We start from the raw sequence: 20,963 nt of genomic DNA on the forward strand, positions 1-20,963 counted from the left end.
CAGGTGGACTCCAATCAAGTTGTAGAAACATCTCAAGGATGATCAATGGAAACAGGATGCACCTGAGCTCAATTTGGGGTCTCATAGCAAAGGGTCTGAATACTTACGTAAATAAGGTATTTCTGTTTCTTATTTATTTTTTTATAAATTAGCAAACATTTCTAAAAACCTGTTTTTGCGTTGTCATTATGGGGTAGTGTGTGTAGATTGATGAGATTATTTAATGAATTTTAGAATAAATCTGTAACCTAACATGTGGAAAAGGGGGAAGGGGTCTGAATAATTCCTGTATAATCTGTATAAAGGTGTGAAAGATGTTGGATTTGTTAACCTGCTCACTGAATGGATAGAATGCACTGGACTGCATCTGAAACACCATATTCAATATGTCTGCGTTTACACAGCCAGCACAATTCTAATATTCTTCCCACTAATTGCGTCTTTTGATCAAAAATTGGGGAAAATATCAGAATTCAGCTGACTGTGTGTGTAGTGCCCTACTTTTGACCAGGGTGCTGGGGGCTAGTGCCCTATTTTTGACCAGGGTGCTGGGATCTAGTGCCCTACTTTTGACCAGGGTGCTGGGATCTAGTGCCCTACTTTTGACCAGGGTGCTGGGATCTAGTGCCCTACTTTTGACCAGGGTGCTGGGATCTAGTGCACTACTTTTGACCAGGGTGCTGGGGGCTAGTGCCCTACTTTGACCAGGGTGCTGGGGGCTAGTGCACTATATTATCACAGGATACCAGTTCAGACAGACTACACAGTTTAAATCACACAATCACAACAGCTTTTTATCTGAAAAGACACACTATAACATGGTTCCACTAGGCAGTCAGCATTACATCCTGTCACTGGTCAGACTGATCATTAGTAACATCACATCCTGTCACTGGTCAGACTGACCATTAGTGACATCACATCCTGTCACTGGTCAGACTGACCATTAGTGACATCACATCCGGTCACTGGTCAGACTGACCATTAGTGACATCACATCCTGTCACTGGTCAGACTGACCATTAGTAACATCACATCCTGTCACTGGTCAGACTGACCATTAGTGACATCACATCCTGTCACTGGTCAGACTGACCATTAGTGACATCACATCCTGTCACTGGTCAGACTGACCATTAGTGACATCACATCCTGTCACTAGAAAGCAGTACAGAATCAGTCACCAGCTCAATATCTCTTTGTAATAGCAACACGTATCAGCAAACACCACACATTTTCAAAGTCTGAAGGATTATTTCATTTTGGTTATTTTACTTAGTTAAAATATCCTACATACACAGCACCCTTTTCTTAAGTCCCTGAGGACCAAAGGCAGGGGATATTGTTAAGAGGCTACAACAGTCAGTGTTGTCTTCTCTACCCCAGCACACACACGGAGGGCTCAGTCATTATAAGGGTACTCTGCTGCATGTTGCCATGCTAAATAAATACATTAGAAAAGCTCATAAATGTCACTTTTCCTTATTTAGTGTCCTTGCTTTGGCCTGATAGGGCTCCCACATAGGTCTCTGTCCCAAACTAAAGCACTACGTTGGAATAGGGTTCCACTAGAGGTGTCCTCGAGCTGCTCCAGGCCTGGAGAGAGATGACTCCACTAGAGGTGTCCTGGAGCTGCTCCAGGCCTGGAGAGAGATGACTCCACTAGAGGTGTCCTCGAGCTGCTCCAGGCCTGGAGAGAGATGACTCCACTAGAGGTGTCCTCGAGCTGCTCCAGGCCTGGAGAGAGATGACTCCACTAGAGGTGTCCTGGAGCTGCTCCAGGCCTGGAGAGAGATGACTCCACTAGAGGTGTCCTGGAGCTGCTCCAAGCCTGGAGAGAGATGACTCCACTAGAGGTGTCCTGGAGCTGCTCCAGGCCTGGAGAGAGATGACTCCACTAGAGGTGTCCTCGAGCTGCTCCAGGCCAATCACTTTTTGACAGCCCTTTTGATTTAAACACAACGTTCCGCCCATGGAAGAAGAGGTCAGGTAGTGACGTTTGGGACCTGAATGCCAAAATATTCAGGAGATAAAGGTCCTCAAAGTCGACCCGTATTGCATACCCCACCATACCATGAGACATCACTGGAAAAGATGTATGGTTGAGATTGATATAATTTAAGAGCTTACAAACAGGGTTGTCATACGATTTAATAATTTATTGCATTTAAAAAAATAAAAAAAAATGTGGACATTATTTAATGCTTTAACATAAATTATCTAACAAAGTGTAAACTCTTTTTCATATCTGCATTTTGTAGCTTAGGCCCTATTTCACATCATCTGAGGTTGTGTTGTGCCCTCCATCGGTTGAGACACAACATGCTCTTGAATACAGAAAGGGTGTCATACATTCTAATAGGTCAACTTTGAGCACCTTTATGTCTTCGATGTTTTGGCATTCAGGTCCCGAAAGTCACTTTCTGACCACTTCTACAATGGGTGAGTACGAATGGAAGGTTTTGTTCAAATCGAAAGGGATGATATCAAAAGGTCATCGAAATCAAATGGATTTCCCCAGATCCCAGATGGTGACTCAGTGGAGACCAGGACAGGGACAGAGAAGTGGAACAGCGTGGAGACCAGGGCAGGGACAGAGAAGTGGAACAGCATGGAGACCAGGGCAGGGACAGAGATGTGGAGCAGCATGGATACCAGGGCAGGGACAGAGATGTGGAGCAGCGTGGAGACCAGGGCAGGGACAGAGATGTGGAGCAGCAGAGAGATGGACATGACGGCAGATCCCAGATGGTGACCCAGTAGATCTCTGTGAACTAGTAGATCTAAGAATCTGCCAGGGCCAGGTTCTTAGACTGGATCTTAGCCAAGTGGTCTAAAATCCCTGCTTCTATCTTGTCACACTGAGCCAGGAATCCCTGGAGGAGGAGGAACAGGATAAGACAGTTAAATCCCTGCTTTTATCTTGTCACACTGAGCCAGGAATCCCTGGAGGAGGAGGAACAGGAAGAGGAGATAGCGGATATTCTTAGACCATCGTAGTAACCCTGTAATAACAAGTAACAACTTATAAACAGCATGGTTTTATATTACTCAAGTGGAATAAGGACCTACTTGATCACTCAGAGTGAAAACAGACTCACCTGAACTGTTTTTACTAGCCCCTTTTTCTTCATCCGACAGTCACCAAAGTTCTCTGGTAAAGTCTGTTAACACGACACAGTTGTTTTAGTGGTTAAAGTAAGCTGTGATAAGACCAGCAGCTAGGGATTCTCTACTCAACCAATCTGTGTGACCAGTCCACCTGACTAGAACTACATGTGTTTGTTAATAAGGTTGTGTTACCATAGAGTCCACCTGCTTTAGGAGCAGGCCTAGATTACTGTAGGAGGGTTAAGGGGACCAGTACTAAATGTAGGAGGGTTAGGGGGACCAGTACAACGTGTAGGAGGGTTAGGGGGACCAGTACTAAACGTAGGAGGGTTAGGGGGACCAGTACAACGTGTAGGAGGGTTAGGGGGACCAGAACTAAGTGTAGGAGGGTTAAGGGGACCAGTACGAAGTGTAGGAGGGTTAAGGGGACCAGTACGAAGTGTAGGAGGGTTAAGAGGACCAGTACGAAGTGTAGGAGGGTTAAGGGGACCAGTACGAAGTGTAGGAGGGTTAAGGGGATACAGTACGAAGTGTAGGAGGGTTAAGGGGACCAGTACGAAGTGTAGGAGGGTTAAGGGGACCAGTACTATGTGTAGGAGGGTTAAGGGGAACAGTACTGAGTGTAGGAGGGTTAGGGGGACCAGTACGAAGTGTAGGAGGGTTAGGGGGACCAGTACGAAGTGTAGGAGGGTTAGGGGGACCAGTAATAAGTGTAGCAGGGTTAAGGGGACCAGTACTAAGTGTAGGAGGGTTAAGGGGACTAGTACGAAGTGTAGGAGGGTTAAGGGGACCAGTACTAAGTGTATGAGGGTTAAGGGGACCAGTACTAAGTGTAGGAGGGTTAGAGGGACTAGTACTAAGTGTATAGGAGGGTTAAGTATAGGAGGGTTAGGGGGGACCAGAACTAAGTGTATGAGGGTTAAGTGTAGGAGGGTTAAGGGGACCAGTACTAAGTGTATGAGGGTTAAGGGGGACCAGTACGAAGTGTAGGAGGGTTAAGGGGACCAGTACTAAGTGTAGGAGGGTTAAGTGTAGGAGGGTTAAGGGGGAGCAGTATGAAGTGTAGGATGGTTAGGGGGAACCTAACTAAGTTTAGGAGGGTTAAGGGGACCAGTACGAAGTGTAGGAGGGTTAAGGGGACACGTACAAAGTGTAGGAGGGTTAGGGGGACCAGATCTAAGTGTAGGAGGGTTAAGGGGACCAGATCTAAGTGTAGGAGGGTTAAGGGGACGAGTACGAAGTGTAGGAGGGTTAAGGGATCAGTACGAAGTGTAGGAGGGTTAAGTGTAGGAGGGTTAGGGGGACCAGTACCAAGTGTAGGAGGGTTAGGGGGACCAGTACGAAGTGTAGGAGGGTTAGGGGGACCAGTACGAAGTTAAGGGGACCAGTACGAAGTGTAGGAGGGTTAAGGGATCAGTACGAAGTGTAGGAGGGTTAAGTGTAGGAGGGTTAGGGGGACCAGTACCAAGTGTAGGAGGGTTAGGGGGACCAGTACGAAGTGTAGGAGGGTTAGGGGGACCAGTACGAAGTGTTGCAGGGTTAAGTGTAGGAGGGTTAGGGGGACCAGAACTAAGTGTAGGAGGGTTAAGTGTAGGAGGGTTAAGGGGACCAGTACTAAGTGTAGGAGGGTTAAGTATAGGAGGGTTAGGGGGGACCAGAACTAAGCGTATGATGGTTAAGTGGACCAGTACTAAGTGTAGGAGGGTTAATTGTAAGAGGGTTATGGGGACCAGTACGAAGTGTAGGAGTGTTAAGGGGACCAGAACTAAGTATAGGAAGATTAAGGGGACCAGTACTAAGTGTAGGAGGGTTAAGTGTAGGAGGGTTAAGGGGACCAGAACTAAGTGTAGGAGGGTTAAGTGTAGGAGGGTTAAGGGGATCAGTACTAAGTGTAGGAGGGTTAAGTGTAGGAGGGTTAAGGGGACCAGAACTAAGTGTAGGAGGGTTAGGGGGACCAGAACGAAGTGTAGGAGGGTTGAGGGGACCAGTATTAAGTGTAGGAGGGTTATGGGGACCATCACTAAGTGTAGGAGGGTTAAGTGTAGGAGGGTTAAGGGGGACCAGAACTAAGTATAGGAAGATTAAGGGGACCAGTACTAAGTGTAGGAAGGTTAAGTGTAGGAGGGTTAAGGGGACCAGAACTAAGTGTAGGAGGGTTAAGTGTAGGAGGGTTAAGGGGATCAGTACTAAGTGTAGGAGGGTTAAGTGTAGGAGGGTTAAGGGGACCAGTACGAAGTTAAGGGGACCAGTACGAAGTAAGTGTAGGAGGGTTAAGTGTAGGAGGGTTAAGGGGATCAGTACTAAGTGTAGGAGGGTTAAGTGTAGGAGGGTTAAGGGGACCAGTACGAAGTTAAGGGGACCAGTACGAAGTGTTGGAGGGTTAAGGGATCAGTACGAAGTGTAGGAGGGTTAAGTGTAGGAGGGTTAGGGGGACCAGTACCAAGTGTAGGAGGGTTAGGGGTACCAGAAATAAGTGTAGGAGGGTTAAGGGGACCAGTACGAAGTGTAGGAGGGTTAGGGGCAACAGTACTAAAGTGTAGGAGGGTTAGGGGGAACAGTACTGAGTGTAGGAGGGTTAAGGGGACCAGTACGAAGTGTAGGAGGGTTAGGGGGACCAGTACGAAGTGTTGCAGGGTTAAGTGTAGGAGGGTTAGGGGGACCAGAACTAAGTGTAGGAGGGTTAAGTGTAGGAGGGTTAAGGGGACCAGTACTAAGTGTAGGAGGGTTAAGGGGACCAGTACGAAGTGTAGGAGGGTTAAGGGGACCAGTACGAAGTGTAGGAGGGTTAAGGGGACCAGTATGAAATGTAGGAGGGTTAGAGGGACTAGTACTAAGTGTATGAGGGTTAAGTGGACCAGTACTAAGTGTAGGAGGGTTAAGTGGACCAGTACTAAGTGTAGGAGGGTTAAGTGTAGGAGGGTTAAGGGGACCAGTACGAAGTTAAGGGGACCAGTACGAAGTAAGTGTAGGAGGGTTAAGTGTAGGAGGGTTAAGGGGATCAGTACTAAGTGTAGGAGGGTTAAGTGTAGGAGGGTTAAGGGGACCAGTACGAAGTTAAGGGGACCAGTACGAAGTGTTGGAGGGTTAAGGGATCAGTACGAAGTGTAGGAGGGTTAAGTGTAGGAGGGTTAGGGGGACCAGTACCAAGTGTAGGAGGGTTAGGGGTACCAGAAATAAGTGTAGGAGGGTTAAGGGGACCAGTACGAAGTGTAGGAGGGTTAGGGGCAACAGTACTAAAGTGTAGGAGGGTTAGGGGGAACAGTACTGAGTGTAGGAGGGTTAAGGGGACCAGTACGAAGTGTAGGAGGGTTAGGGGGACCAGTACGAAGTGTTGCAGGGTTAAGTGTAGGAGGGTTAGGGGGACCAGAACTAAGTGTAGGAGGGTTAAGTGTAGGAGGGTTAAGGGGACCAGTACTAAGTGTAGGAGGGTTAAGGGGACCAGTACGAAGTGTAGGAGGGTTAAGGGGACCAGTACGAAGTGTAGGAGGGTTAAGGGGACCAGTATGAAATGTAGGAGGGTTAGAGGGACTAGTACTAAGTGTATGAGGGTTAAGTGGACCAGTACTAAGTGTAGGAGGGTTAAGTGTAGGAGGGTTAAGGGGACCAGTACGAAGTTAAGGGGACCAGTACGAAGTAAGTGTAGGAGGGTTAAGTGTAGGAGGGTTAAGGGGATCAGTACTAAGTGTAGGAGGGTTAAGTGTAGGAGGGTTAAGGGGACCAGTACGAAGTTAAGGGGACCAGTACGAAGTGTTGGAGGGTTAAGGGATCAGTACGAAGTGTAGGAGGGTTAAGTGTAGGAGGGTTAGGGGGACCAGTACCAAGTGTAGGAGGGTTAGGGGTACCAGAAATAAGTGTAGGAGGGTTAAGGGGACCAGTACGAAGTGTAGGAGGGTTAGGGGCAACAGTACTAAAGTGTAGGAGGGTTAGGGGGAACAGTACTGAGTGTAGGAGGGTTAAGGGGACCAGTACGAAGTGTAGGAGGGTTAGGGGGACCAGTACGAAGTGTTGCAGGGTTAAGTGTAGGAGGGTTAGGGGGACCAGAACTAAGTGTAGGAGGGTTAAGTGTAGGAGGGTTAAGGGGACCAGTACTAAGTGTAGGAGGGTTAAGGGGACCAGTACGAAGTGTAGGAGGGTTAAGGGGACCAGTATGAAGTGTAGGAGGGTTAGAGGGACTAGTACTAAGTGTATGAGGGTTAAGTGGACCAGTACTAAGTGTAGGAGGGTTAATTGTAAGAGGGTTATGGGGACCAGTACGAAGTGTAGGAGTGTTAAGGGGACCAGAACTAAGTATAGGAAGATTAAGGGGACCAGAACTAAGTATAGGAAGATTAAGGGGACCAGTACTAAGTGTAGGAGGGTTAAGTGTAGGAGGGTTAAGGGGGACCAGAACTAAGTATAGGAAGATTAAGGGGACCAGTACTAAGTGTAGGAGGGTTAAGTGTAGGAGGGTTAAGGGGACCAGAACTAAGTGTAGGAGGGTTAAGTGTAGGAGGGTTAGGGGGACCAGAACTAAGTTTAGGAGGGTTAAGGGGACCAGTATGAAGTGTAGGAGGGTTAAGGGGACCAGTACAAAGTGTAGGAGGGTTAGGGGGACCAGAACTAAGTGTAGGAGGGTTAAGGGGACGAGTACGAAGTATAAGAGGGTTAGGGGGACCAGATCTAAGTGTAGGAGGGTTAAGGGGACCAGATCTAAGTGTAGGAGGGTTAAGGGGACGAGTACGAAGTGGAGGAGGGTTAAGGGGACCAGTACGAAGTGTAGGAGGGTTAAGGGGACCAGTACTAAATATAGGAGGGTTAAGGGGACCAGTACGAAGTGTAAGAGGGGTAAGGGGACCAGTACGAAGTGTAGGAGGGTTAAGGGGACCAGAACTAAGTGTAGGAGGGTTAAGGGGACCAGAACTAAGTGTAGGAGGGTTAAGGGGACCAGTACGAAGTGTAGGAGGGTTAAGGGGACCAGAACGAAGTGTAGGAGGGTTAAGGGGACCAGAACGAAGTGTAGGAGGGTTAACGGGACCAGTACTAAATTTAGGAGGGTTAAGGGGACCAGTACGAAGTGTAAGAGGGGTAAGGGGACCAGTACGAAGTGTAGGAGGGTTAAGGGGACCAGAACTAAATGTAGGAGGGTTAGGGGGACCAGTACGAAATGTAGGAGGGTTAGGGGGACCAGAACTAAATGTAGGAGGGTTAGGGGGACCAGAACTAAATGTAGGAGGGTTAGGGGGACCAGAACTAAATGTAGGAGGGTTAAGGGGACCAGAACTAAGTGTAGGAGGGTTATGGGGACCAGAACTAAGTGTAGGAGGGTTAGGTGTAGGAGGGTTAAGGGGGACCAGCACTACGTGTAGGAGGGTTAAGTGTAGGAGGGTGAAGGGGACCAGTACTAAGTGTAGGAGGGTTAAGTGTAGGAGGGTTAAGGGGACCAGAACTAAGTGTAGGAGGGTTAAGTGTAGGAGGGTTTTTAAAGGGGACCAGTACTAAGTGTAGGAGGGTTATTAAGGGGACCAGTACTAAGTGTAGGAGGGTTATTAAGGGGACAAGTACTAAGTGTAGGAGGGTTATTAAGGGGACCAGTACTAAGTGTAGGAGGGTTAAGTGTAGGAGGGTTAGGGGGACCAGCACTAGGTGTAGGAGGGTTAGGGCTGTGTTACCATAGAGTCCACCTGCTCTAGAATCTTCATGAACTGTTCAGATGCCACCTTCACTCTTTGGTCCAGTCTCCCCAGCGCCTCAGCCTGCAGGTCTTTAGCTAGGAACCCCTATAGAACAACAGTAACAGGAAAGTGAAAAGAAAAGCTAACTCCTGTGTACATGTAATGTGTAGATACTGTGTGGGTGCTGACAAGTGCAGCCTCTTGCTTCACTCTCTCTGGGCATTATCTGTGCTAACACTACTGCTGGGTCTCAGTTTGGTAAGGATGCCAACGTTGAACCAGGACCATACCAGTAACGCAATACTCCTTAGTATTGTGGCAAGGACACAAAACACGATGCGGATTTAACTTGTTTAGGAAACAAACATCATAGGAGTCACATGTATTTATTTTCTAAGCTATAGCACACAATATTTTACATATAAAGAGTTGTGTGCTTCCTGCTTTAGTATCATCACAGTTCTAGTATATATTCACATGTAAAGTGCCTTCGGAAAGTATTCTTACTGACTAGACTTATTCCACATTTTGTTGTGTTTCAGCCTGAATGGATTCAATCTTTTTTTCTACACATAATACCCTATAATGACAAAGTGAAAACATGTTTTTAGACATTTTTAGAAATGTATTCAAAATTAAATACAGAAATATTTAATTTACTTTGTAGAATCACCTTTTTGCAGTAATTACAGCTGTGAGTCTTTCTGGGTAAGTCTCTAAGAGCTTTGCACACCTGGATTTTACAATATTTGCCCATTCATCTTTAAATTCTTCAAACTCTGACAAGTTGATTGCTGATCATTCAAGTCTTGCCATATTTTTTTATAGCTGATTTATGTCAAAACTATAACTAGGCCACTCAGGAACATTCCATGAGGTCTGCACAATGCATCACCAGGGGCAAACTACCTGCCCTCCAGGACACCTACACCACCCGATGTCACAGGAAGGCCATAAAGATCATCAAGGACAACAACCACCCGAGCCACTGCCTGTTCACCCCGCTATCATCCAGAAGGCGAGGACAGTACAGGTGCATCAAAGCAGGGACCGAGAGACTGAAAAACAGCTTCTATCTCAAGGCCATCAGACTGTTAAACAGCCACCACTAACATTGAGAGGCTGCTGCCAACACACTGACTCAACTCCAGCCACTTTAATAATGGAAATTTATGTAAAATATATCACTAGCCACTTTAAACAATGCTACTTAATATAATGTTTACATACCCTACATTACTCATCTCATATGTATATACTGTACTCGATACCATCTACTGCATCTTGCCTATGCCGTTCTGTACCATCACTCATTCATACATCTTTATGTACATATTCTTTATCCCTTACACTTGTGTGTATAAGGTAGTAGTTTTGGAATTGTTAGGTTAGATTACTCGTTGGTTATTACTGCATTGTCGGAACTACAAGCACAAGCATTTCGCTACTCGCATTAACATCTGCTAACCATGTGTGTGTGACAAATAACATTTGATTTGATAAGCAACTCCAGTGTAGATTTGTCTTTGTATTTTAGGCTGTTGTCCTGCTGAGAGTTATTTACTCTGTGAATTAGAACCTAACAGTGGTGACTGGGTGTATTGATACACCATCCAATGTGTAGTTAATAACTTCACCATGTTCAAAGGGATATTCAATAACTGCTTTTTATTTTATTTTTTACACATCTACCAATAGGTGCCCTTCTTTGCAAGGCACTGAAAAACCTCCCTGGTCACTGTGGTTGAATTTGTGCTTGAAATTCACTCCTCGATTGAGGGAACTTGGATTTATTTAGGCAAGTCAGTTAAGAACAAATTCTTATTTACAATGACGGCCTCCAGATGTGTGGGGTACAGAGATGGGGTAGTCATTCAAAACTCCTGAACCTATTTACGCTTATTATTGACTCAAGACATTTCAGCTTTAAACATTTTTTAAAAATATTCTACAAACTAAAATGTCACTTTGCCATGGGGTATTGTGTCAGTGACACAAAATCTTAAGTAAATACATTTTAACTTCGGTCTGTAACAACAAAAATGTGGAAAAGGTGAAGACAATGTATATAATATGTAGATATAAAGTATCAGAACATACATTCTTCAGGCCTGTCAGCTCTCCATCCACCTTCTCCAGTTTCTTAGCCGTCTGTTCTACTGACTTCTCAATGTCCTTCAACTTCTTCAGCTCAGACTCCTCCTCTGGGCTGTTCTGAGAGGAGACAACACACAGGTCTGTATTCAAACCATTTTAGGAACGAATGATAAAAACAAATGTGTGAGTGCCAGTCAGCAGAACTAGGAAGGTCTTACCCTTTTTCCAATCATCATGAGTTTACATCCCTGTTTGATTCCAAAGCTGGACAGACTCTCCTCCATCTCCTTCAGTGACTTCCCTGAAACAACAGGACAGCAAAGGCATCATGTTGGGGCTTGAACCAGCTACCCTGTGGTTAGAGGTGAGTGCAATATACTACAACCTGTGCCATACAGTCCAGTCCTCTTGGCAGAGGCTGTAGTAATAGTCTGGCTGCCAGTCTGTCTGTTTTCCTTATGGAACCCTGTGCCATACAGTCCAGTCCTCTTGGCAGAGGCTTTAGTAATAGTCTGGCTGCCAGTCTGTCTGTTTTCCTTATGGAACCCTGTGCCATACAGTCCAGTCCTCTTGGCAGAGGCTGTAGTAATAGTCTGGCTGCCAGTCTGTCTGTTTTCCTTATGGAACCCTGTGCCATACAGTCCAGTCCTCTTGGCAGAGGCTATAGTAATAGTCTGGCTGCCAGTCTGTCTGTTTTCCTTATGGAACCCTGTGCCATACAGTCCAGTCCTCTTGGCAGAGGCTGTAGTAATAGTCTGGCTGCCAGTCTGTCTGTTTTCCTTATGGAACCCTGTGCCATACAGTCCAGTCCTCTTGGCAGAGGCTGTAGTAATAGTCTGGCTGCCAGTCTGTCTGTTTTCCTTATGGAACCCTGTGCCATACAGTCCAGTCCTCTTGGCAGAGGCTGTAGTAATAGTCTGGCTGCCAGTCTGTCTGTTTTCCTTATGGAACCCTGTGCCATACAGTCCAGTCCTCTTGGCAGAGGCTGTAGTAATAGTCTTGGTGCCAGTCTGTCTGTTTTCCTTATGGAACCCTGTGCCATACAGTCCAGTCCTCTTGGCAGAGGCTGTAGTAATAGTCTTGGTGCCAGTCTGTCTGTTTTCCTTATGGAACCCTGTGCCATACAGTCCAGTCCTCTTGGCAGAGGCTGTAGTAATAGTCTGGATGCCAGTCTGTCTGTTTTCCTTATGGAACCCTGTGCCATACAGTCCAGTCCTCTTGGCAGAGGCTGTAGTAATAGTCTGGCTGCCAGTCTGTCTGTTTTCCTTATGAAACTGTCAAGCCTAACAATGGACTCAATGTATTACACCTTTAATGAGGTCAGGTGAAGATATCGCTGCAGTGGATTCTGCTATTTTCTGTGGGGTTTTTATGCTGGTCCAAACTTTTTTTATTTTTACACATAATATTTCCACCGTTGTTTCCTATGACTGAAAACAGCCTCTGGGCATCAGAACAGCGATCACTAACCTAGATTTGGATGAAGACTTCTACTTCAATGAGTCGGCAGCTGTGGATATACTGCTCATACAGTATACTGCTCATACCAGACCAGGCCCTAATAACCGGGACAAGAAAAAGAACGCACAAGCGAGGCAAACGAGCGGCCTCCCTGATGCTTCTGGGAAGGTTAAGGGGGAGGTGTGTCTCTTTGTTAACAACAGCTGGTGCTCTAATGTTAAGGAAGTTGAGGCTCTGCTCGCCTGAGTCAGAATACCTCATGATAAGCTGCAGACCACACTATTTACCTAGAGAGTTTTCATCTATATTTGTCATAGCTGTCTATGTAACACAACAAACCGATGCTGGCACTAAGACCGCACTCAAAGAGCTGTATAAAACCATAAGTAAACGAGAAAATGCACATCCATAGGTGGCGCTCCTAGCGGCCGGGGACTTTAAGGCAGGGTAACTGAGATCAGTCTTACCTAATTTCTACCAGCATGACGCCACCGATAGAGATGGCAGCGTCGCTTCAAGTCCTTATATACTGTTCAGTATTTTTATTTATATATATATATATATATATATATATATATATATATATATATATATATATATATATATATATATATATATATATATATATATATATATATATATATATATATATATATATATATATATATATATATATATATATATATATATTTTATTTCTTACATGTTAGTCCAGAAAACCTTAAGTGTTATTACATACATACAGCCGGGAAGAACTATTGGATATCAGAAAGACGTCAACTTACCAGCACAACGACCAGGAATACAACTTTCCCAAAGTGGATCCTTTGTCAGCACCTTCCAGGGAATTTGAACTGATTCGAGAGGCCGACCCAAAACAATGCCGTAGGAGGAGAGGGTGCCGGAGCGGTCTTCTAGTGAGGCTTCGGATGCGCGCACACCACCCACCACTTCAGAGTATATTACTCGCTAATGTCCAGTCCCTAGTTAACAAAGTTGCTGAAATCAGGGCAAGAGTTGCTTTCCAAAGAGATACCCTGGATTGTAACATACTCTGTTTCACAGAGACATGGCTAGCTGGGGACATGCTGTCGGAGTACGTACAGCCAACGGAATTTTCAGAGCATCGCGCCGAAAGGAATAAACATCTCTCCGGTAAGAAGAAGGGCGGGGGGTGTAGGTTTCATGATTAATGACTCATGGTGTAATTGTAACAACATACAAGAACTCGAGTCCTTGGTCACCTGACCTAGAATTCCTCACAAGCGAATGCCGACCGTATTATCTACCAAGAGAACTCTGCTTGGTTATCGTTACAACCGTATATATCCCCCCATCAAGGAACTTTAGTGGAATTCATGCAAAATGGAAACCAGAGGCTGCATTTATTTTAACTGGGGATTTTAACTAAATATGAGAACAAGGCTACCTAAATTCTATCAGCATATCGATTGCAGTACACGAGGGAGTAACACACTCGACCACTGCAACTCTAACTTCCACAACGCATACAAGGCCCTCCACCGCCCGCAAATCTGACTATGACTCCATCTTGTTGCTCCACTCCATTAGGCAGAAACTAAAACACGAAGCGCCCGTGCTTAGGTATATCCAACTCTGATCTGACCAATCGGATTCCACGCTTCAAGATTGCTTCGATCATGTGGACTGGGATACGTTCCAGGTAGCCTCAGACAATAACATTGATGTATATGCTGACTCGGTGAGAGAGTTCATAAGGAAGTGTTTAGGAGATGTTATACCCACTGTGACTATAAAGACCTTCCTTAACCAGAAACCGTGGATTGATGGCAGCATTCGTGCAAAACTGAAAGCACGCATTTAATCATGGCAAGGCAACCGGAAACATGACCAAGTACAAAAAGTGTAGTTATTCCCTCCGCAAGGGAATCGAACAAGCAAAGCATCAGCGGCTCACAAACGAGAGGTATGTGGCAGGGTCTACAGACAATCACGGCTTATCAAAAGAAAACCAGCCCTGTTGCAGACATCGACGTCTTGCTGCCAGACAAATTAAACAACTTCTTTGTGCGCTTTGAGGACAATACAGTGCCACCGACACGGCCCGCTACCAAAGACTGTGGGCTCTCCTTCTCCATGGCCAACGTGAGTAAAACACTTAAACGCGTTAACCCTCGCAAGGCTGCAGGCCCAGACGGCATCCCCAGCCGCGTCCTCAGAGCATGCGCAGACCAGCTGGCTGGTGTGTTTACAGACATATTCAATCAATCCCTATCAGAGTCTGCTTTAGTAAGTTCAGACCCCACATGCTTCAAGATGGCCACCATTGTTCCTGTACCCAAGAAGGAAAACGTAATTGAACTAAATAGCACTCACTTCTATCATCATGAAGTGTTTTGAGAGACTTGTTTAGTCAAGGATCATATCACATGTTACCATAGACCCACTCCAAATTGCTTACCGCCCCAATAGGTCCACAGACGATGCAATCACCATCTGGACAAGAGGAATACCTACAGTGCATTGCGAAAGTATTCGGCCCCCTTGAACTTTGCGACCTTTTGCCACATTTCAGGCTTCAAACATAAAGATATAAAACTGTATTTGTTTGTGAAGAATCAACAACAAGTGGGACACAATCATGAAGTGGAACGACATTTATTGGATATTTCAAACTTTTTTAACAAATCAAAAACTGAAAAATTGGGCGTGCAAAATTATTCAGCCCCTTTACTTTCAGTGCAGCAAACTCTCTCCAGAAGTTCAGTGAGGATCTCTGAATGATCCAATGTTGACCTAAATGACCCACTTCCAGTGGGTCAGAAGTTTACATACACTAAGTTGACTGTGCCTTTAAACAGCTTGGAAAAATCTAAAAAATGATGTCATGGCTTTAGAAGCTTCTGATAGGCTAATTGACATCATTTGAGTAAATTGGAGGTGTACCTGTGGATTTATTTCAAGGCCAACCTTCAAACACTGTGCATCTTTGCCTGACATCATGGGAAAATCAAAAGAGGGAAAGTTTTCATGGGAAAGCCAAAAATTGTAGACCTCCACAAGTCTGGCTCATCATCCTTGGGAGCAATTTCCAAATGCCTGAAGGTACCACGTTCATCTGTACAAACAATAGTATACAAGTATAAACACCATGGGACCACGCAGCAGTCATACCGCTCAGGAAGGAGACGCGTTCTGTCCCCTAGAGATGAACGTACTTTGGTGCGAAAAGTGCAAATCAATCCCAGAACAGCAAAGGACCTTGAGAAGATGCTGGAGGAAACAGGTACAAACGTATCTATATCCACAGTAAAATGAGTCCTATATCGACCTGACCTGAAACGCTGCTCAGCAAGGAAGAAGCCACTGCTCCAAAACGACCATAAAAAAGACAGACTACTACACATGGGGACAAAGATCGTACTTTTTGGAGAAATGTCCTCTGGTCTGATGAAACAAAAATAGAACTGTTTGGTCATAATGACTATCATTATGTTTGGAGGAAAAAAGGGGGAGGTTTGCAAGGGGTTCTGGGACACTGTAAAGTCCATGGAGAATAAGAACACCTCCTCCCAGCTGCCCACTGCACTGAAGATAGGAAACACTGTCACCACTGATAAATCCACCATAATTGAGAATTTCAATAAGCATTTTTCTACGGCTGGCCATGCTTTCCACCTGGCTACTCCTACCCCGGTCAACAGCACTGCACCCCCCACAACAACTTGCCAAAGCCTTCCCCATTTCTCCTTCTCCCAAATCTGCTCAGCTGATGTTCTGAATGAGCTGCAAAATCTGGACCCCTACAAATCAGCCGGGCTAGACAATCTGGACCCTTTCTTTCTAAAATTATCTGCCAAAATTGTTGCCACCCCTATTACTAGCCTGTTCAACCTCTCTTTCGTGTCGTCTGAGATTCCCAAAGATTGGAAAGCAGCTGCGGTCATCCCCCTCTTCAAAGGGGGTGACACTCTTGACCCAAACTGCTACAGACCTATATCTATCCTACCATGCCTTTCAAGGGCTTCGAAAGCCAAGTCAACAAACAGATTACCGACCATTTCGAATCTCACCATACCTTCTCTGCTATGCAATCTGGTTTCAGAGCTGGTCATGGGTGCACCTCAGCCACGCTCAAGGTCCTAAATGATATCTTAACCGCCATCGATAAGAAACATTACTGTGCAGCCGTATTCATTGATCTGGCCAAGGCTTTCGACTCTGGCAATCACCACATCCTCATCGGCAGACTCGACAGCCTTGGTTTCTCAAATGATTGCCTCGCCTGGTTCACCAACTACTTCTCTGATAGAGTTCAGTGTGTCAAATCGGAGGGTCTGCTGTCCGGACCTCTGGCAGTCTCTATGGGGGTGCCACAGGGTTCAATTCTTGGACCGACTCTCTTCTCTGTATACATCAATGAGGTCGCTCTTGCTGCTGGTGAGTCTCTGATCCACCTCTACGCAGACGACACCATTCTGTATACTTCTGGCCCTTCTTTGGACACTGTGTTAACAACCCTCCAGGCAAGCTTCAATGCCATACAACTCTCCTTCCGTGGCCTCCAATTGCTCTTAAATACAAGTAAAACTAAATGCATGCTCTTCAACCGATCGCTACCTGTACCTACCCGCCTGTCCAACATTACTACTCTGGACGGCTCTGACTTAGAATACGTGGACAACTACAAATACTTAGGTGTCTGGTTAGACTGTAAACTCTCCTTCCAGACCCATATCAAACATCTCCAATCCAAAGTTAAATCTAGAATTGGCTTATCTCACTTATCTCCCTCACTAGCTTTAAGCACCAACTGTCAGAGCAGCTCACAGATTACTGCACCTGTACATAGCCCACCTATAATTTAGCCCAAACAACTACCTCTTTCCCTACTGTATTTAATTTATTTATTTATTTTGCTCCTTTGCACCCCATTATTTTTATTTCTACTTTGCACATTCTCCCATTGCAAATCTACCATTCCAGTGTTTTACTTGCTATATTGTATTTACTTTGCCACCATGGCCTTTTTGCCTTTACCTCCCTTATCTCACCTCATTTGCTCACATCGTATATAGACTTGTTTATACTGTATTATTGACTGTATATTTGTTTTACTCCATGTGTAACTCTGTGTCGTTGTATGTGTCGAACTGCTTTGCTTTATCTTGGCCAGGTTGGAATTGTAAATGAGAACTTGTTCTCAACTTGCCTACCTGGTTAAATAAAGGTGAAATAAAAATGTTGTGGGGGTGCACTTCACAAAATAGATGGAACCATGAGAAAGGAAAATTATGTGGATATATTGAAGCAACATCTCAAGACATCAGTCAATAAGTTAAAGCTTGGTCGCAAATGGGTCTTCCAAATGGACCCCAAGCATACTTCCAAAGAACTGAAAAAGCGTGTATGAGCAAGGAGGCCTACAAACCTGACTCAGTTACACCAGCTCTGTCAGGGGGAATGAGCCAAAATTCACCCAACTTATTGTGGGAAGCTTGTGGAAGGCTACCTGAAACGTTTGACCTAAGGTAAACAATTTAAAGGCAATGCTACCAAATACTAATTGAGTGTATGTAAACTAGAGGTCTACCGATTAATCGGAATGGCCGATTAATTAGGGCCGATTTCAAGTTTTCATAACAATCGGAAATCGGTATTTTTGGGCGCCGATTTTTTTTTTTACACCTTTATTTAATCTTTATTTAACTAGGCAAGTCAGTTAAGAACACATTCTTATTTTCAATGACGGCCTAGGAACGTTGGGTTAACTGCCTCCTTCAGGTGCAGAAAGACAGATTTTCACCTTGTCAGCTTGGGGGATCCAATCTTGCAACCTTACAGTTAACTAGTCCAACGCAATAACGACCTGCCTCTGTCTCGTTGCACTCCACATGGAGAGTGCCTGTTACGCAAATGCAGTAAGCCAAGGTAAGTTGCTAGCTAGCACTAAACTTATCTTATAAAAAAACAATCAATCATAATCACTAGTTAACTACAAATGGTTGATGATATTACTAGATATTATCTGTTGCATATAATCTGACTGAGCATACAAGCATCTAAGTATCTGACTGAGTGGTAGGCAGAAGCAGGCGCGTAAACATTCATTCAAACAGCCCTTTCTTGCGTTTTGCCAGCAGCTCTTTGTTGTGCGTCAAGCATTGCGCTGTTTATGACTTCAAACCTATCAACTCCCGAGATGAGGCTGGTGTTAGTCCACACCCGTTGTTTACCAAGCATTTCACTGTTAGTCCACACCCGTTGTTTACCAAGCATTTCACTGTTAGTCCACACCAGTTGTTTACCAAGCATTTCACTGTTAGTCCACACCTGTTGTTTACAGAGCATTTCACTGTTAGTCTACACCTGTTGTTTACCAATCATTTCACTGTTAGTCTACACCTGTTGTTTACCAAGCATTTCACTGTTAGTCCACACCTGTTGTTTACAGAGCATTTCACTGTTAGTCCACACCCGTTGTTTACCAAGCATTTCACTGTTAGTCCACACCAGTTGTTTACCAATCATTTCACTGTTAGTCTACACCTGTTGTTTACAGAGCATTTCACTGTTAGTCTACACCTGTTGTTTACCAATCATTTCACTGTTAGTCTACACCTGTTGTTTACCAAGCATGTGACATAACATTTTGATTTGTTACTCTACCTTTAAAGATGAGTTTCTGTGCAGGCATCGGGACCCCGGTAACCTGAACCAGAGCATCAGAAAGGTCCTTCAGTATCGGTTCGTTCCCGTCCGGCCCCGTTACCGTGATGCTGTGCTTCGTAGAACCTGCATGGGGGTGAATTAGACGCAGAGTACTTTCATATAGCGGCTACATCAGAGACATTAGCCAGCTACACATCTCAGTAACTGATCGGTGCTTTCAGCAACATACACTAGTGTTGCATTCAATTGTATTGGTTTACATAAAAACAGTCCATGGGAAGCCAGATGTTAAATACAATTCCATTTCAATTTACTGTGCCAGTGGGCAGGACGGTTTTGTCATTATGACCGGGGGCAGTTGAGACAAACTATCTAAAAGATCATATTATTAAACTGACTGTCTGTCAGTCTGTCTGTCTGTTGTAGACCCACTTCCTCTCTGTTTACGTCCAAATGAAGAGTCGTGCTCGTGTGGACGAACAGGGAATAACCTGCGGGGGGCTTTGGCATGGGTAACGTTACGCAGAGGTGGGTCTACAACAGACCGGAACGTGTTTCATAATACGACCGGTCTTAAATTCACCAGTTATAAATGACCGACCGTCCTGCCTACCCATCGACAGACAGTACATTCAAATTAAAATCGTATTGATGCGTTCAGATGCCAGTCGGAACTACGAAACTCGGAAACGTGTATTCAGAGTTTCCTAGTTCCGTCTAGCATGTGAACTGAAGCATTAACATCTGGCTTCCCAAAGACTGTTTTGGTGCAATCCAATACAATTTAAAGCAAGACTAGTGTACATAAACACACCAGCATTTCAAAAGCACCTAGCTACGTATCTGACAACTACCTGGCTAACTAACATCTCCTGCTGCGTGTAGCCAGCCAGCCCGTAGACTCCGACTATCCGACTACCAGCACCATCTCTTTGTCTTCCTTTTACGGGGTAATATACATTAAACAAGCTGCAACATCCAAAGCAAAGTGATTGACTTTACCGTAAGCAACAGTGACCGTCACTGTATTCTCCGCCATTTCTGTGTAGCATGAGTGAAAACGCAAGAGGCCAGGGTTCCGGTTGGAAAGCACGCCATCCCATGTACACCGAGGGGACTGGCGGTACTGCAGCTTCACAGACGCTGTTCGGTTTGAGAAGGTTTACGTTCAGGTTACGGGCCCACCCCATACACAACCAATCAGTCGATATAATCGAGAACTATCATCAGAAATCACGCGACATGAATCAGACAGTGAAAAAAGTCACATGAAAAAGACAAAAAAAACAACAACTGAACAGCCATAATAGTTCTCGATTATATCGATTGATTGGTATTGAATGGGGTGGCCGGTCATAGCCGGATGTACGGTGGCTCAGGTTAAATCAAATCTAATTTTATTGGTCACATACACATGGTTAGCAGATGTTAATGTGAGTGTAGTGAAATTCTTGTACTTCTAGTTCCGACAGTGCAGTAATATCTAACAAGTAATCTAACAATTCCCCAACAACTACCTAATACACACAAATATAAAGGGATGGAATAAGAATATGTACATATAAATATATGGATGAGCGATATCAGAGTGGCATAGGCAAGATGCAGTAGATGGTATAAAATACAGTATATACATGTGAGATGAGTAATGTAAGATATGTAAACATTATTAAAGTGGCATTATTTAAAGAGACTAGTGATCCATTTCTTTAAGTGGCTAATGATTTGAGTCTGTATGTAGGCAGCAGCCTCTCTGTGTTAGTGATGGCTGTTTAACAGTCTGATGGCCTTGAGATAGAAGCTGTTTTTCCAGTCTCTTGGTCCCTGCTTTGATGCACTTGTACTGATCTCGCATTCTGGATGTCAGCAGGGTGAAAAGGCAGTGGCCCGGGTGGTTGTTGTCCTTAATATCTTTTTGGCCTTTCTGTGACATCGGGTGCTGTAGGTGTCCTGGAGGGCAGGTAGTTTAAATCAAATCAAACTTTATTTG

General features: G+C 44.9%; 1 protein-coding gene across 1 annotated transcript; it reads right to left on the bottom strand.

Moving 5' to 3' along the window:
- Window positions 1-779: 779 nt before the first annotated feature.
- Window positions 780-20,241, bottom strand: bag1 (BCL2 associated athanogene 1). Its single transcript, XM_036986793.1, has 7 exons — window positions 19,976-20,241; window positions 18,971-19,096; window positions 11,078-11,160; window positions 10,863-10,976; window positions 8,760-8,867; window positions 3,102-3,164; window positions 780-2,876 (listed from the first exon to the last, which is right to left on the bottom strand). The coding sequence occupies exons 1-7, from the start codon at window positions 20,010-20,012 to the stop codon at window positions 2,784-2,786; spliced, it is 624 nt and encodes a 207-aa protein (XP_036842688.1). The 5' UTR covers window positions 20,013-20,241; the 3' UTR covers window positions 780-2,783.
- Between the last annotated feature and the right edge of the window lie 722 nt (window positions 20,242-20,963).

The sequence above is a fragment of the Oncorhynchus mykiss genome, chromosome 8 (genome assembly GCF_013265735.2).
Source record: "Oncorhynchus mykiss isolate Arlee chromosome 8, USDA_OmykA_1.1, whole genome shotgun sequence".
Classification (NCBI taxonomy): Eukaryota; Metazoa; Chordata; class Actinopteri; order Salmoniformes; family Salmonidae; genus Oncorhynchus; species Oncorhynchus mykiss.

What these genes read in the sequence shown, in the direction of transcription:
- bag1 (XM_036986793.1), bottom strand. Translation starts at nt 20,012, where the DNA reads ATGGCGGAGAATACAGTGACGGTCACTGTTGCTTACG. An exon ending in AGCTGACAGGCCTGAAGAAT is followed by an intron (nt 8,868 to 10,862) that starts GTATGTTCTGAT and finishes GTTGTTCTATAG; the next exon opens with GGGTTCCTAGCTAAAGACCT. An exon ending in GGCTAGTAAAAACAGTTCAG is followed by an intron (nt 2,877 to 3,101) that starts GTGAGTCTGTTT and finishes CTCCTCCTCCAG; the next exon opens with GGATTCCTGGCTCAGTGTGA.